The sequence below is a fragment of the Scyliorhinus torazame genome, chromosome 1 (assembly GCF_047496885.1).
Source record: "Scyliorhinus torazame isolate Kashiwa2021f chromosome 1, sScyTor2.1, whole genome shotgun sequence".
In the NCBI taxonomy this organism is placed as follows: Eukaryota; Metazoa; Chordata; class Chondrichthyes; order Carcharhiniformes; family Scyliorhinidae; genus Scyliorhinus; species Scyliorhinus torazame.
The window spans coordinates 93,227,082-93,245,048 of NC_092707.1; the positions used below are offsets into that span (position 1 = coordinate 93,227,082).

Genomic DNA, 17,967 nt, shown 5'->3' on the forward strand with positions numbered 1-17,967 from the left:
GGAGCCCGGTGGTGCAGCCCATGGTGAAGATATGGGGCGGGATTCTCCCATACCCGGGGGGCGGGGGGGGGGGGGGGGGGGGGGGGTCCCGGCAGGACAGAGTGGTGTGAACCACTCTGGCATCTCCACACCTTCAGAGGCTAGACCGGCACCAGAGTTGTTTGCGCCCCGCCGGCCGCCGTGGAAGGCCTTTGGCGCCACGCCAGCCAGGGCCGAAGGGACTCCGCCGGCCGGCACGGGTCCGCGCATGCACGGGAGCGGCGATTGGGGATATATATAAGTGGCTGGGGGGCAGGGAAGTGAGCAGGTGCTGAAGATCAAGGAGAAATGGGACATGGAGTTAGGAGGGGAGATCAATTGGGGAGTATGGGCAGCACGGTGGCGCAGTGGGTTAGCACTGCGGCCTCACGGCACCGAGGTCCCAGGTTCGATCCTGGCTCTGGGTCACTGTCAGTGTGGAGTTTGCACATTCTCCCCGTGTTTGCGTGGGTTTCACCTCCACAACCCAAAAATGTGCAATCTGGGTGGATTGGCCACACTAAAATTGCCCCTTCATTGGAAAAAATGAATTGTGTACTCTAAATTTATTTATTTTTAATTGTGGGAGTATGGAGTGAGGCACTGCGAAGGGTAAACAGGACCTCCTCCTGTGCAAGGTTAAGCCTGAGACAGTTTAAGGTGGTGCACAGGGTGCATATGACTAGAGCGAGAATGAGTGGGTTCTTTCAGTGGGTAGCAGATGTGTGTGAGAGGTGTGGGCAGAAGAAAATTGGGAAGATTCGGGGCGGGAGTGTTGGCGGTCTTAGCCAGGACAGTGGAGGAGGAGGTGGACCCGGACCCTGTGGTGGCAAAATTTGGGGTTTCAGAGAAGCCGGAGCTCATGGAGAGGAGGAAGGCCGATATCGCGGCCTTCGCCTCTCTGATTGCACAATGGCAAATTTTACTGGAGTGGCAGTCGGCATCGCCACTGGGGGTAGCAACTTGGTTGGGTGACCTGTATGACTTCCTGCGGTTGGAGAAGATAAAATATGAGTTAAGGGGCTCTGCAGAGAGTTTTGAGAAAAGGGGTGTGACCGTGTTTGAGGAGCTGTTCGTTGCAGGGGGAGGGAAGGTGAAAAAGGGGAAAACATTTGTTTTGTTTTCGAAAATATTTTATTGAGGCATTTATAATTTTAACATTTTAAACAAAGAGATCCAACAACAAAAACAAACTCAGGGAAAACATTTGTATGGACTGTATATTTGATTGCTGGGAAGTATGTTTCCCGGGGTGTTTATGTGTTGTAACCTGTTTTGATACATGTTGGTAATAAAATATATATATTTTTTAAATCACACCCATAACATTTTCCACAGTTCCTCTTTTCTTTTTCCAAGAAATGGATTGGATCTTGGTTAACACCAGAAGCAGGTTGGGGAAGAAAAACCTCTGTCAGCATCCAACATTCAATCTTTCCATAGGTTACATTTCTAAACCAATATGTCACTGCCAAAGAGGAAGATGTATTCAAGCTTTGGTTAATAGAGGTTATGGTTTTCTCCTCAAAGCTCTAATCAATATAAATCCATTATTTCAATCACAAAAAGATGGTCGACCAGGAATCAGCATAATTTTGTTTTTAAATACGTGACTTTCATTTTATATAATGCCTGTCACAACCTCAGGACATGTTAAAGTCTTTTACAGTCACCAAAGTACTTGTGTGGTGTGGTCACTGCTGTAATGTAGGAAATGTGGCAATCAATTTGTGCAAGCAAGATCCTATAAACAGCAATGTGATCAGACCGGAAAATATGTTTTTGTACTGATATTGCTTGAGGATATTGGTCGAGTCACTAGGGAAAGACACTGTGGTCTTCTTTAAAACAGTGCCACAGAATATTCTATGCCCACTGAGAGGACAACGGAGCCTCAGTTTAATGCTTCAACCGCATCTTTAACAGTGCAGCACTCTCGCAGTGCTGTACGGAAGTGTCAGGTTATATTACATAGTTGGGTCTCTGGAGTAGGATTTGAACACACCACCTTCGGCTCAGAGGGAAGAGTATTATCAATGAGCCACCTAAACAAGTGCAGGTGGGGACAGGTGAAATGTAGTTGAGCCCACTGTAATGGGTGTGATGGCAGGGGGCTTGAAAATTGGTGTTGGTACCCTCAGCGGATTCCCAGTATCAGAAAACTTACTCTCATTATGTCAGGGATGAGAAGAAGCCAATGTAGAAATCCTGAAGATTGGAGTCAGGGTGTCAATGAGGCTCATTAATAAGCCACTTGACACCAATTATCCATGTGCCCATCAGAACTCAGTGATGGTTCAAGGCTTTAATGATAGTCACACGGCTCTCCGAAGGTCATAACGTTTTCAGGTTGCCTGCCACCTTGTGGGCAGGAAGATGTCTCATTGTCTGGCACTCAGGAAGATGGGGAGCCTATTTCAGCCCTTGTCTCTAACCTCTCTGCTCTCTGTTGTCCATCGACCCTCCCTGGCAGCCCCTCTCCCGACCCCCCATCCTGCCCCACTCACCTGTGCGAAAGGATGTGGAGATGCCGGCGTTGGACTGGGGTGAGCACAGTAAGAAGTCTTACAACACCAGGTTAAAGTCCAACAGGTTTGTTTCGATGTCACTAGCTTTTGGAGCACTGCTCCTTCCTCAGGTGAATGAAGAGGTATGTTCCAGAAACATATAGACAAATTCAAAGATGCAAGACAATGCTTTAAATGCGAGCATTTGCAGTCAATTAAGTGTTCACAGATCCAGAGATAGGGGTAACCCCAGGTTAAAGAGGTGTGAATTATCTCAAGCCAGGACAGTTGGTAGGATTTCGCAAGCCCAGGCCAGATGGTGGGGGATGACTGTAATGCGACATGAATCCCAGGTCCCGGTTGAGGCCGCACTCGTGTGCGGAACTTGGCTATAAGCTTCTGCTCAGCGATTCTGCGTTGTCGCGCATCCTGAAGGCCGCCTTGGAGAACGCTTACCCAGAGATCAGAGGCTGAATGCCCTTGACTGCTGAAGTGTTCCCCGACCGGAAGGGAACATTCCTGCCTGGTCATTATCGCACGATGTCCGTTCATTCGTTGTCGCAGCGTCTGCATGGTCTCGCCAATGTACCACGCTTCGGGACATCCTTTCCTGCAGCGTATGAGGTAGACAACGTTGGCCGAGTTGCATGAGTATGTACCGCGTACCTGGTGGGTGGTGTTCTCACGTGTAATGGTGGTATCCATGTCAATGATCTGGCACGTCTTGCAGAGATTGCCATGGCAGGGTTGTGTGGTGTCGTGGTCGCTGTTCTGAAGGCTGGGTAGTTTGCTGCAAACAATGGTTTGCTCAGCCTTTGGTCAACTTTATCCTTCAGAGTACCAATCACATGATTCCCAAAATGGTGGCACAGTACCTCCAGTTGGTGCTACTTGTTGGTAGTTCAAAGTCACAAAATTATTCCTCTGCCAACTTATCCTGAGGCAGGAATTGGAGTGGTTGCTGCAAGTGAGGCCTGAGCAGGTAAGAGCTGGAAGGTGCTTAGGAGAATGGATTCATCGGTATTAAGCTGAATTACATTTTTACCTCCTGCAGAGCTTAATGGCAGACTGCAGCTGAAGAGTGTAGGCCATGCTCTGGCGTGATGGAACAGGCAAAGGAACAAAGCTGAGAATCTTTGGAATACAGAAGAAAGCTAGTCCCATATTTTAAGATGATGCCAACATAGAATAGCATAGGGATAGCCAGCCTTTGTTACAAGCTGAAATCAAAATACAGTTTTAAGCATCACATTCCAAAAAGAACAATAAAAAGGTGCTTTTATATCAGTCCATCAGTACAAAAATATGTTCACCAGGGTATATTATGACTTTGCGTAATATGTAAATTAGGCAATGGTGAGTCTTCAATGACACTATCACACAAAGTCAAGATTCCCCTCAATCACCCAAGTAAATTAATAAGATTAAATTATTCCCTCAAAATTGTTTCAAACATAGATAATTTTTGAAATATACAGGTTAATTTGATCTGCAATGTCATTTCACTTCTGAGCCCATCAGCTCTGATGCTCAGTGACATTCACACAGACTGATTTAACACGTGATTTAATTTCTGCAAGTTATTGATTTCACTGCTGATCACTGATCATACACCAAAGAAAGGGATGAATTTGTTTTTATCGAATAACTTGCACAAATTCAGGACATCCCAGAGTGCTTCACAGCCAATTAAGCATTTTTAGCAGGGTAGTCATTGCAGGCAAAATGATAAGTTGTGCACAGCAGGATTTCCACTGTAGTGTGTACACCCACCACTTTAAATAGAGTGTCGACTAAAAGTATTCATCCCCTACTGTGCACAGAATCTCTCACATGAGTGTGGATCCTCTACTTTACACAGAACATCTGTAAGGCAAGTGCCCCCCACTGTGCATGCAGCATCTGTCAAAAGTATACGTCCCCCTCTGCACACTGATCGCATGTGGAATGTGCACATTATTTTAATAACACCTTCAGCAAATGCCAGGTGTTTGACCTTCCACAGTACCCAAAGCATGCAGTATGAGATTCCATTTTTAATATATCCAATGCAAACATCTGCCGCCTTATATCACCAAGGCCTTGACATCCATTGTAAATATGACTTCCAGAATTGGCTACAACATGGCAACTGGTTACTACCAAGAGATTTATAAAGGATTAGAATAACTTCCTTGATTTTGTACTGTACGTGCGGGATTTCTCAGTCCGACCAAAGGCAACTTCCTGTGGTGGGTTCCCCAGTAACCGTGCAGGCGAGACACACAAAACGCTGTAGTTAACTGCAGGGTTGGAAGATCCCACCAGTGGCCAATGTCAAGCCATCTCTGCAGCCAGAAAATTCACCAAGGGGGGGGGGGACTTGAAAATCCCAGCCTCTGCCTCTATTAACAAAGCCAAGAGCCCAATAGACCTTTTAAAAAATAAATTTAGAGCAACCAATTCATTTTTTCCGTGGCAATTTAATGTTGCCAATCCACCTACCCCTGCACAACTTTGGGTTGTGGGCGCAAAACCCACACAAACACGGGGAGAATGTGCAAACTCCACACGGACAATGACCAGAATCGGGATCGAACCTGGGCCACTGTGCTGCCCTTAATACGCCTTTTTAACAGCCTTTCCAAATTGTCCTGTTGCCATCAAAGAGTTCATGGGGCAACACAGTGATTAGCACAGTTGCTTCACAGCTCCAGGGTCCCAGGTTCGATTCCAAGCTTGGGTCACTGTCTTTGCGGAGTCTGCACGTTCTCCTCATATCTGCGTGGGGTTCCTCCGGGTGCTCCGGTTTCCTCTCACAGTCCAAAGATGTGCAGGTTAGGTGGATTGGCCATGCTAAATTGCCCTTAGTGTCCAAAAAGGTGGGGTTACTGGGTTACGGGAATAGGGTGGAGGCATGGGCTTGGGTAGGGTACTCTTTCCAAGGGCCGGTGCAGACTCGATGGGCTGAATGACCTTCTTCTGCACTGTAAATTCTATGAGTTGTGCAAACATATCTCAGTCTCTTTGTTCCACCACCCATTCTCCAGCTTAAAATTGTACCATTTAGCTCATATTGTTTTTCCTCATTCTTCCACCAAAGTAAATCACTTCACACGTCTCTGCACTTAATTGCTTCTACCATATGTCCCAGTCAGCAATATCCGCCTGGAGGCTATTACTACACTCCATACTGTTTACTATGATTCTACTTTTTGTCTTCTTCAAACTTTAAAATTCTATCTTGTGGGTTAAAGTTAATATCATTATTATGTCAAAAAGAACAGTGGTCTCAACTCCTACCGCCCCACAGACACTGTTCTATGCTGCCCTCAAATTTGAAAAGCAACTGCTCATCATTACTGTCTACTTTCGGTTCCATATACTTACATATCCCCAGCACTTTAATTCCATGGGATTAATCAGAATACATAGAGAATGTAAAATGAACACACGTACTAATGAACACAGAGTGTGCAAAACACCAACTTGCATTTATACAGCAGCTTTAATGTAATAAATTAGCCCAGGATACTTTTACATGAGCGTAATCACACACAAATTGACACTGAGCCAAAGAAAGAGCTATTAGGATAGTATGTGGTTCCTCAATACCCAGAGTCCACACCATGAATGTGCATCATCACTGTACCCACAGTACCATTAAGATGAGATGTAATTCCATATTACTGGGAACCATGCACTGATTACAAATCCCTAATGCACCTAGACAACTCAGGACCAAGAGTGTACACCAAGAGGCTGACCACTCAGGTCAGAGTCTGTACCACAAGTGTGTAATAATTGAACTGCCTCACAATGAGTAAACCATTTAAAAGAAGAGTAAACCATTTCAAAGCAATTTAAAGCAGTATTTATTTTTTCTCTATTAACTTATTTGAGAGAGAAGCGGGAGAATTATGAAGGGACAAAAGTAGCTCAGAAATTGTGGAAACAATCTTGATCAATAAGCAGGTGTCATTTGAGGTAAGGAATATACAGGTGGACTCAGGGGTAGGTATGGTATGGTGAGTGGGAAGTTGGAGGGGATGCTGGTGGTATTAGTGAATATTTACGCACCAAATTGGGATGACGTAGAGTTTATGAGGCGGATGTTGGGGAAGATTCCGGACCTGGACTCGCATAGGTTGATCATAGTGGGGGGAACGGGGGACTTTAATACGGTCATTGATCCGAGGTTGGATTGTTTGATTTTTTCATCTTGAACAGGGCTTTGCTGGTGCGGGTGGTAGATGCCGAGTATTCGGCGATTGTTGCGTCGGTCTATGCCCCACACTGGGTGGATTTACGGGGTGAGCAAGGAGGGGAGTCAGTGCCCGCAATGGAGATTGGATGTAGGACTGTTAGCGGATGAGGGGGTGTGCGGGCAGGTGAGGGAGGCCATCCAGAATTATTTGGAAATAAATGATACAGATTTGGGGGCAGATTTGGCAGCAACGGTATCGGAAGCGCTGAAGGCAGTGGTCAGGGGGGAGCTAATTTTGATACAGGCTCATAGGGAGAAGGTGGAGCGGGCAGAGATGGATAGGCTGGTTAGGGATATACATCAGGTGGATAGAAGGTACTCCGAAGCCCAGGAGGCAGGGCTGTTGAAGGAGCGGCAGAAGCTGCAGATGGAGTTTGGTCTGATATCCACAGGGAAGGTGGTGGGGCAGTTGAGGAAGGCGAGGGAGATGACAGACGAATATGGTGAGAAGACCAGTAGGATGCTAACACACCAGCTAAGGAAAAAGGAGGCCGCCAGGGAGATAGGAAGAGTGAAGGACAGAGAGGGGAACACGGTCTTACGGTGATAGGGGAAGACCAGACAGGGTTTGTTAAAGGCAGTGAGCCTTTGGTTCAGATCTGGTATGTCTCTCTTGTGGGGATCATGAATTGGATTCAATTTGAATTAGTTTTTTAGAGCAGGCGAGGAGCTGGATTAGGGGTTCGCCCCTGACCCACACTCTGAGCCCTGGCTTTATAACTCAGAAAAAGTAATAAAAAAATAAAAATTAAAACAATTTTTAAAAAAATTGAATATGGGAAATAATGACCCCCAGGCGAGGGGACAGGAGAGGAGACTGGGGGAGTTGTTTAAAGTGGTGGGAGGAAGATTTCGCTACTTGGGTATTCAGGTGGCAGGGAGATGGGAGCAGTTACATAAATTAAATCTGGCCCGATTAGTTGAACAAATGAAGGAGGGCTTTTGAAGGTAGGACATGCTCCTGTTGTCACTGGCGGGGAGGGTACAGACCGTAGAAATTACAGTTCTCCCGAGATTCTTGTTTGTTTCCCAGTGCCTCGCTATTTTTATACCAAAGGCCTTTTTTAAGCAGGTGAATAGGGTGATCTCTGGGTTTGTGTGGGCAGATAAATCCCTGCGAGTAAAGAGTGTTGCTGGAGCGGAGCCGAGGGGGGGAGGGCTGGCACTGCCGAATTTTCGGAACTACTACTGGGAGGCAAATATAGCCATGATAAGGAAGTGGGTATTAGGGGAGGGCTCGGTGTGGGAGCAGGTGGAGGTGGCCTCATGTAAGGGCACAAGTTTCGGGGCATTGTTAACAGCTCTTCTGCCGTTTTCGCCGGTCCTCCACAAGCCCGGTGGTAGTGGCGGACATGAGAGTTTAGGGGCAGCGGCGGAAGCAAATGGGAGTGGAGGAAGCGTCGGTGTGGCTCCAATTTGTGGTAATCACCGGTTTGTCCCGGGGGATTTCGGAGGTGACAGAGAGCAGGGATTGAGAGGCTGGGGGATCTATTTATTGAGGGGAGCTTTCCCTGTTTGATGGATCTGGAAGTGGAATCTGAATTGCCAGGAGGGAATGAGTTTTGATATCTGCAGATAAGGGGCTTTGTGCAAGGGCAGGTTTCGACCTATCCGCTTCTACTGCCGCAGGGGATACAGGACAAGGTAATTTCTAGAACAAGGGGGGGGGAGGGGAAGGTATTGGAAATCTACAAAGGACTTATGGAGTGGGAGGAAACCCAGATAGGTGAGATAAAACGTAAATGGGAAGATGAGTTGGGAAAGGAGTTGGAGGCGGGCCTGTGGGAGGATGTTTTGATGTGCCAGGCTTAGCCTGATACAATTCAAGGTGGTTCACCGAGAACACACGACGGTGGCCTGGATGAGCAGGATTTTTGGTGTAGAGGACAGGTGTGTGAGATATGCAGGAGGACCCGCAAATCATGTCCGCATGTTTTGGACATGCTTGAAGCTTGGGAGATTCTGGCAGGGATTTGCCGAGGTCATGTCCATGGTACTAAAAACAAGGGTGGCGCCGAGTCCAGAGGTGGCGATCTTTGGAGTGTCGGAAGACCCGGGAATCCAGGGAGCGAGAGAGGTTGAAGTTTTGGCCTTTGCCTCCTTAGTAGCCCGGAGATGGATATTGCTAGCCTGGAGGGACCCGAAATTCCAAAATCAGGGGCAGAGGTTAGCGACATAGCTGGGTTTCTCAGACTTGCGATAAATAAAGTTCGCCCTCAGAGGATCAACGTTAGGGTTCGTTCGGAGGTGGCAGCGGTTTATCGACTTTTTTGGAGAAAACTAAACTGTCAGCAGATTCAATAATGGGAGAGGTGGTTAGGAAGAAAGGCGGAGGGCAGGGGGGAGTCAGGCTATTTTTTTTGTCTAGATTAGGCAGGAACAGTGGGAGATGGAGGGATGTGTTGAGCACTGAACTATGTTTGCATTTGCATTTGTATCTTTTATTGTTAGAAAACCATAAATGTCTTAATAAAATGTTTGTTAAAGAAAATAAATTGTGGAAACAGTCCAATATCTAGGGGGGCATGGGCATGGGCATCACTGAACAGCGCCTTGCATTTATTTAGCACCGAAACAAAGAACAACAAGGTGCTTTGCCGGAGTAGAATGAGACAGAAACTGACACCGATAGAACTAGCTGACTGAGAGCCAGCACGGAAAGGAAGGAACAAAGGGCCTCCTTATGTGTTGTAACCATGCAGTGAAAGAAAAAAAGGCGAAGTGGGAGAAAGGGAGGTAATTCCAGAGTTTAGTATCTGAACAGCTGAAGGCAAGGCCACCAATTGTGGGTGCAAAGGGAGGAGGACTGGCACATGCAGAAGAGGCCACTTGCCCTTTGACACACTGTTTACCTTTGTTCTGCCATTAACACATTCTAATCTCTTTATGTACCACTATCAGCACCCTTCTTAGTCTCAATCACTCCCATTTGCATTCCCTTTGTCTTTCGATCCGCTACATCTTTGTCAATCTCCACCTGTGGCTGGCCCCCTATCCAGCCCCACTATTTCATGCCCCCCCACCCACCCCCTAACAGTATAAATTTGACACTATTTCAATTTCTCTCCAGCTTTGACAGAGTCATCCAGACTCAAAAGGGGCTGTTTAGCACAGGGCTAAATCGCTGGCTTTGAAAGCAGACCAAGGCAGACCAGCAGCACGGTTCAATTCCCGTAACAGCCTCCCCGAACAGGCGTCAGAATGTGGCGACTAGGGGCTTTTCACAGTAACTTCATTTGAAGCCTACTTGTGACAATAAGCGATTTTCATTTTCCATTTCATTTTCAAAACGTTAGCTCCCTTCACTCTGTCTCTGAGATTGACCAATATTTTCTGTTTTTGCACTAGGAGAACAGAGGGCTGGATTGTCCATTCCAGTGGCTAAGTGCCAGCTCAAACAGAGAATTCACGGGCGTTTTACGCCAAAAGAATCGGCACCGACTCCTCACCGATGAGGGGCTAACAGCGGCGTCGGGTGAAACCCTCGGCTCCTGCGCCAAAAACGGGCGGAGAATGGCCGGGTCCCTGGTCGCACATGGGCATGGTGACGATCTGCAGTGGTCGCACCATACAATATGGCGCCGGCCATGCGCAGACCTGACCCGCCATCCGCGACCCCACAAGCCACCCTCCCAACCACCCATTACAAGTCCCCCCAGCTCTCGTGGAAGCCCACCCCCACGGCCAGCGGCACGGGTCCCGGCCGAGTGTGGTGACGCTGGACACAATCCGCAGCCGCCACGCCAGGTTCCCGACCGTTGAGACCACATGTGACCCATGCGGTCGGGCACTCAGCCCATCGGGGGCGGAGCATCACGGGGGGGGGGAGCCTGCCGATGATGTGCCGACGCCGCTGCAATAGCGCACGGCGTGCGACGCGATGATGCCATTTTGGAGGGGGTGGAGGATGGCTGCCCGGCGTCAGGCAATGGAGAATCCCACCCAGAGGTCTTGGGGGGGCACTAACAGGGTTGGTGAAAGACTAGACCATGGCCGGGGTGGGGTAGGGAGAGGGGGGGGTGGAGATAGACATGAACATGATAATTCTTTTTTTAATTGTAGCATTAAAGCTGAACGATTTTTTCTGGGTTTTTCTACCCTTTCTGCATGGAAAAAATGAATGGAGCATCACAGAGGAATAGTGCTGAACACTGTTTATAAACCACCAGCAAATCCTGTTATTTCAATGCGCCCACGCCTAGTCCCATGTGACACAGGCTGCTGGAACTGTTAATGGTGCAATGTGCCCTTTAGCAGTGCAAACGATGACAGCTGCAGGGATTGCAGTTTTTCAGTGCAATTTTATCCACTATTTCTATTGGAAAACACCGGCAGACGGTGTGGCTGCAGGGTCAGTCAATCCAAACTCGCTCCTTTGGCCTCCTCCCCCAAAGGCTGGGGAACTGGGATTACAGCGAGATGGGCAATCTCCGCAAAGTCTGCAGTCTCCTCCACTGCACCGTCTGGTTAATACGGGGAGTGAGACCCTGCCGCACAGATTGGAGCAGAGTTTTTTGATCTTGTCACCGCTGCAGCTGCTGCTCTCCCACAGGGAACGCTCGCTGTGTTTCTTAAACAATAATCTCTCAATCCACTGGGAGATCGGCAGCATCAAACTGCGACATTTAGAAGTGATGGCGATGCCACACAGAGAAATCTCCACGTTGTGTTGACCAGGAGATTGTTCAATCCGCAGCACAAACAGGACAGGGAGATGTCAAAGGGGTTTGAGACCCCCACCACCCTGTTCGTCATTTCATCACCCCTGCCAGCCCACCCCATCACAAATCTTTCCTTTTGTCCACTTCAACTCCCATCGTTTTCCCTGTTCTCTACAATACTTAAAAAACGGTTAATCTCTAAAGGTGGCACAGTGGTTAGCACTGCTATATCAAACAGCTATATCACACCCCAGCTCAATTCCGGCCTTGGTGTGGAGTTTGCATTTTTTCCCTGTGTCTGCGTGGGTTTCCTCTGGGTGCTTCGGTTTCGTCCCGCAATCCAAAAATGTACAGGTTAGGTGAGGTTACGGGAATACGATGGGGGACGTGCCTAGATAGGTTGCTCTCTCGGAGTATCCGTGCAGACTCAATGGGCCAAATGGCCTCCTTCAGCACTGTAGGGATTCTATGATTCTAACTTCCTCCAGTTCTGATGAAAGGTCACTTTTTTGTCTCTCCACAGATGCTGCCTGGCCTGCTGAGCATTTTCTGTTTTTATTTCAGTTTTCCACTATCTTCTCCTTCTGCAGGAGAATATTATCTATGCCAACACCATTCTTCACCCACATATCCTGGTCCTTACTCTACAATCAGTATTAGATTGTGTGCTGTGCATTGAATCCCCATTACGCTCTGTGAGATTACAAATAACATGTCTTAATTTTACCCGCCTTAGCTGGGTAAAATGCTGATGTGCTTTTTAATCATGAGCCAGTAACTAGTAAAATGGATTTCAGCAGTTGTCCGAATGACCATGTTTGTAAAGGTATTGCTCCACATATTCCAGGTCCAATTCCCTGGCTGGACCAAATTTGGTGACCCCAATAAGGCACAGTTTGGGTATCATGGTTATCTTCAGTGCCTCTGGTCCAGGAACGAAGAGTTATGACCTAATCAACAGCTGCTGACTCCATTGAATGAGTCGAGTGCAGAGTCTCAATAAACAGCTGATTTTCTAATGAAACTGGTGTTAAGCAACACAGCTGAACAGGAGAACGCAAACTCAGAGAATTTCCAGTCTTGTAATCGTAAACAGGAAAGCTAACTCAGGTTGATCAGATTAACCATTCTAATACCCAGTGTATTGCCACTGATTATAGACCTATGATTATACAGAGGGGGGGCGTATCCAACAACGGTGTAACCTAGTCACACCAAAGGATCTCTGTTCCACAGATCTGGGAGCAGACCTGCAGCCTGTCAGCCTGAGCAATGTCACTTTTAATCACTCCATTCAATTTGATCATGGAAATGAGAAGATTAATGGAAATCTTTTATCATGTTCTGATAGCTTGCCTGTAACCCTCACTTATGTTAATCTTTACTCTTGCACCTCACCCTGGCATTAGCCTTTGACATTTGCAAGAGTCGCTCATTGCCATTGGACCCCTCATTATCTTTGTCAGGAATTCCACCAGACCATTAAGTTCAAATTGAAGAAGCAATCAGTAGAAAAGGAAAAAAACCTCGACCTCATGCAGATAAATTATTCAGCTGCCCAACCGCTATTATCCAATTACAAGGGGAAATATGTGAAAATCACAGGAGCAATTCAGCGGACCAAAGTTAAAGTCCGGTTTTGGGCAGGGTTGGTGGGGAGTTTTGCGACAGACGCATTGGCAAGATCGCGGCCCGTATTCAGCGGCACTCAGTGCCAGAAATGAGCTCCCATAAGCTGCTTGACCTTACTGGCTCCCTCACCGCCTGATTCGCCCGACTCACATCTCAGAACTCACTGTTAACAAGGGGGAGCTGCTTTTAAACACTCCCACAGCATTCACACTCAGTCAACACACAAGCATGGCAACGCGCAGACCTGCTCCTTGCTTTGGGGATGCCAACCTACAAGGCTTCTTGACGCTGTGGATGAGAGGCAGGGCACCCTGTTCCCTTGAGGACTCAGAGGACTGGTAGCAGGGTCAGCAATGCCACCTGGGAGGCAATGGCAGAGGCTGTCTGTGCAGGCAGCATGACATTGTTAAACTAGAAAGAGTGCAGAAGAGATTTACGAGGATGCTGCCAGGACTTGATGGTCTGAGTTATAAGGAGAGGCTGGGACTTTTTTCCTGGATTGTAGGAGGCTTAGGGTTGATCTTATCGAGGTCTATAAAGTAAAGAGGAGCATAGATAAGGTAGATAGTCGACATCTTTTCCCAAAGGTAGAGGAGTCTAGAACTAGAGGGCATAGGTATAAGGTGAGAGGGGAGAGATACAAGAGAGAACATCGGGGAAATTTCTTCACACAGAGGGTGGTGAGCATGTGGAATGAGTTGCCAGAGGCAGCGGTAGAGGCGGGTACAATTTTGTCTTTTAAAAAGCAGTTAGACAGTTACATGGGCAGGGTGGGTATGGAGGGATATGGGCCAAATGTAGGCAAGTGGGACTAGCTTAGTGATAGAAACTGGGGCAGCATGGTCAAGCTGGGCCGAAGGGCCTGTGTCCATGCTGTAAACATCTATGACTCTATGGCAAGGAGGATGCCGTCCAATGTTGGAAAAAAATCAACAACCCCCAACAAACTGCAAGTGTAAGTTACATCTGTCCCCGACAAAGTTGTCATTGATAATGCAATCAAGTGGCCCTTACACAGAAATAACCTGCTCACTGATGTTAAGTTTGGGTTCTGCCAGGGCCACTTGACTCCCGACCTTATTACAGCAGCTGTCCAAACATGGACAAAAGAGCTGAACACAAGAGGTGAGGCGAGAGTGACTGCCCTTAACCTCAAGGCAGCATTTGACAACAAGGAGACTTAACAAAGCTGAAGTTAATGGGAACCAGCAGGGACACTCTTCACTAGTTGCAATTATGCCTAGCACAACGGAAGATGGTTGTGATTCTTGGAGGCCGAACATCTCAGCTCCCAGACATCACTGCAGGAGTTCCTCAGGGTAGTGTCCGAGGCACAACCATCTTCAGCTGCTTCATCAATGACCTCCTCTCGATTATAAGGTCAGAAGTGGGATGGTCACTGATGATTGCACAATGTTCAGCATCATTCAAAATTCCTCAAATACTGAGCAGTCCTTGCCCATGTGTAGCAAGATTGGACAACATTTTAGTTCAGGTTGATAAGTAGCAAGTACATTTGCACCACACGAGTTCCAAGCAATAACGATCTCCAACAAAAGAGAATTTAACCATCTCCACTTGACATTCAATTGCATTACCATTGCTGTATCCCCACCATCAACACCTTGGGCGTTACCATCAACCAGAAACTGAACTGGACCAGCCATATAAATACTGTGACTACAAGAGCAAGTCAGAGGCTGGGTGGTCTAAGGTGAGTAGCTCATCCACTGTCTTCCCCAAAGCCTGTCCGCCATTTATAAGGCACAAGCCACAAGTCTGGTGAAATACTCTTCACTTGTCTGGAAGGGTGTACTTCCAACGACACTTCAGGAGTTCAACACCATCCAGGCACAGAACTTGATTGGCACCCTATCCACCAACTTAAACATTCACTCCCTCTACCACTAATGCACTGTGGCAGTGTGTAACCGCATGGTATGTTTCATGGTAAATCTGCCACTGGACTCAGGTTCACCAAACTGGTTATCATCTGGATCTCTCGATGAAAGCAGCATCTCTGGTCTGTTCGGTTGGGTAGATGACTGCTTCAACTGTGTTAAAGCTTGCTCTGCATATATCATTGTACCATTGTCTTGTTTGGATGAGGTAGGACCGTGGATGTGGTATTTATTCAACCACTTGTCCATAGTGAATCTGGTCTCGGATCCACACTGGCTCTCCTGGTTGGAGGTTTCGCAGATCGCGTGTTTTGTGATGTTTGTCATAGTTCCACATCTAACTTCCGGGTGCGGCGATGACCAGCTAAGTCGCACGTTTCGGCAGCTCCCGGTGGAACGGACTTTTGGGCTCTTAATAGGAGCCCCAACGGCAATTTTAACGGCTAAAAACACTGTGCGGTAAACCAGAAGGGAATCCCCCCTGGACACAGATGGAAAAAGGAGAGGAAAGTGGCCGGATTGCGGTGGATCCTTTAGAGCAGCGGCAAGGAAGGCAAGCACAAACCAAGATGGCGTCGGAAGGTGGCAGTTTAATATGGGGCCCTGAACAACACGAGTTCTTGAAGCGCTGCGTGGAAGAACTTAAAAAGGAGATGAAGAAGGAGCTGCTGGCCCCGATATTACAGGCGATTGAAGGGCTAAAGGATGAGCAAAAGACCCAGGAGCAGGAGCTTCGGGTCGTGAAGGCAAAGGCTGCCGAGAACGAGGACGATATACAGGGCCTGGTGGGGAAGATGGAGATGCACGAGGCACACCATAAAAAGGTGTGTGGAAAGGCTGGAGATGCTGGAGAATAATGCGAGGAGGAAGAATTTAAGGATTCTTGGTCTTCCCGAGGGTGCAGAGGGGGCGGACGTCGGGGCATATGTGAGCACGATGCTGCACTCGTTGATGGGATCGGAGGCCCCGACGGGTCCACTGGCGGTGGAGGGAGCATACCGAGTTATGGCGCGAAGACCGAGGGCTGGAGAAATTCCCCGAGCCATAGTGGTGAGATTTCTCCGATATAAGGACAGAGAGATGGTCCTCAGATGGGCAAAGAAAACTCGGAGCAGTAGGTGGGAGAACGCGGTGATCCGCGTATATCAAGATTGGAGTGCGGAGGTGGCGAGAAGCAGGGCGAGCTTTAATCGGGCCAAGGCGGTGCTTCATAAAAGGAAGGTCAAATTTGGAATGCTGCAGCCGGCAAGACTGTGGGTCACACATCAAGGGAAACACCACTACTTTGAAACGGCGGATGAGGCGTGGACATTTATTGTCGAAGAGAAATTGGAATAAGTGGGTTATAAAAAAGAACGTTTGAGACAAAGTGGTGGGGCGAATATGGGGGGCGAAGAGGGGGGAAAAGGGGGGAGAGATGATTTTTAAGTTGTTAATCCTGCGACCCTGTAACTTTTCTCTCTTCCCCATGTTATGGGGGAGGGAGGGAGGTGGAGGAGCTGGGTGCGTCGGCCATTGGGGGCGCGGCCAAAAGGGAAGTGCGGGCGTTGTTCCCGCGCTATGATAATTATGGCGGGAACAGGGAAGCAGGAAGGAGGGGGGCGTCGCACAGTGCGAGCCGAGGTCACGGGGGGAAGCCGAGGTCGGCCATAGTTTGCTGACTTCTGGGAGCAACATGGGGGGTGCAATTACGCTAGTGAGGGATCTAGCGGGGGGGTGGGGGGTTAACTGGGTTGCTGCTGCTGGGGAGAAGGGGGAGTTGGTATGGGGTGGGGCGGGCGGGGGGGCGCCGCCCGGGGGGGGGACAGCTACGTGGGAACCGGGTGAGGAGCTGGATAAAAAAAAGGGGATGGCTAGTCGACAAGGGGGGGGTAAAGAGCCCCCCAACCCGGCTGACCACGTGGTATGTGAGAGGGCTGAACGGGCCGATAAAGAGGGCACGGGTACTTGCACACCTAAAGAAACTTAAGGCAGATGTGGTTATGCTGCAGGAGACGCATTTGAAACTGATAGACCAGGTCAGACTACGCAAAGGATGGGTGGGGCAGGTGTTTCATTCGGGGCTAGATGCAAAAAACAGGGGGGTGGCCATACTAGTGGGGAAGCGGTTAATGTTTGAGGCAAAGACCATAGTGGCGGATAGTGGGGGCAGATACGTGATGGTGAGTGGCAAATTACAAGGGGAGGCAGTGGTCTTAGTGAACGTATATGCCCCAAACTGGAATGATGCCAACTTTATGAGGCGCATGCTAGGACGTTTCCCGGACCTAGAGGCAGGGAAGCTGGTAATGGGTGGAGATTTTAACACGGTGCTGGAACCAGGGCTGGACAGATCGAGGTCCAGGACCGGAAGGAGGCCGGCAGCAGCTAGGGTGCTTAAGGACTTCATGGAGCAGATGGGAGGAGTAGAGCCCTGGAGATTTAGTAGACCTAGGAGTAAGGAGTTTTCGTTTTTCTCCTATGTCCACAAAGTTTATTCACGGATAGACTTTTTTGTTTTGGGAAGGGCGCTGATCCCGAAGGTGACGGGGACGGAATATACGGCTATAGCTATTTCGGATCACGCTCCACATTGGGTGGACTTGGAGATAGGGGAGGAAAAAGAACAGCGTCCGCCCTGGAGAATGGACATGGGACTATTGGCGGACGAGGGGGTGTGCTTAAGGGTGAGGGGGTGTATTGAAAGGTACTTGGAACTCAATGATAATGGGGAGGTCCAGGTGGGAGTGGTCTGGGAGGCGCTGAAGGCAGTGGTTAGAGGGGAGCTGATATCAATCAGGGCACATAAAGGAAAGCAGGAGGGTAGGGAACGGGAGCGGTTGCTGAAAGAACTTCTGAGGGTGGACAGGCAATATGCGGAGGCACCGGAGGAGGGACTGTACAGGGAAAGGCAAAGGCTACATGTAGAATTTGATTTGCTGACTACGGGTAATGCGGAGGCACAGTGGAGGAAGGCACAGGGTGTACAGTACGAATATGGGGAGAAGGCGAGCAGGTTGCTG

General features: G+C 48.5%; 1 protein-coding gene across 2 annotated transcripts in view; it reads right to left on the bottom strand.

Annotated features, from left to right (window-relative positions):
* Positions 1 to 17,967, bottom strand: part of septin5a (septin 5a) — a 235,542-nt gene that overhangs the window by 186,841 nt on the left and 30,734 nt on the right. Inside the window, exon 1 of one of the 2 annotated variants that reach the window (XM_072498118.1) lies at positions 2,526 to 3,245. The exons of the other annotated variant lie outside the window; for it this stretch is intronic. Within the exon in view, the coding sequence (XP_072354219.1) occupies positions 2,526 to 3,230 (705 nt within the window). The 5' untranslated portion in view covers positions 3,231 to 3,245. Of the gene's footprint in view, positions 1 to 2,525; positions 3,246 to 17,967 lie in introns of those variants that run through there. 2 annotated transcript variants of the gene reach the window in all.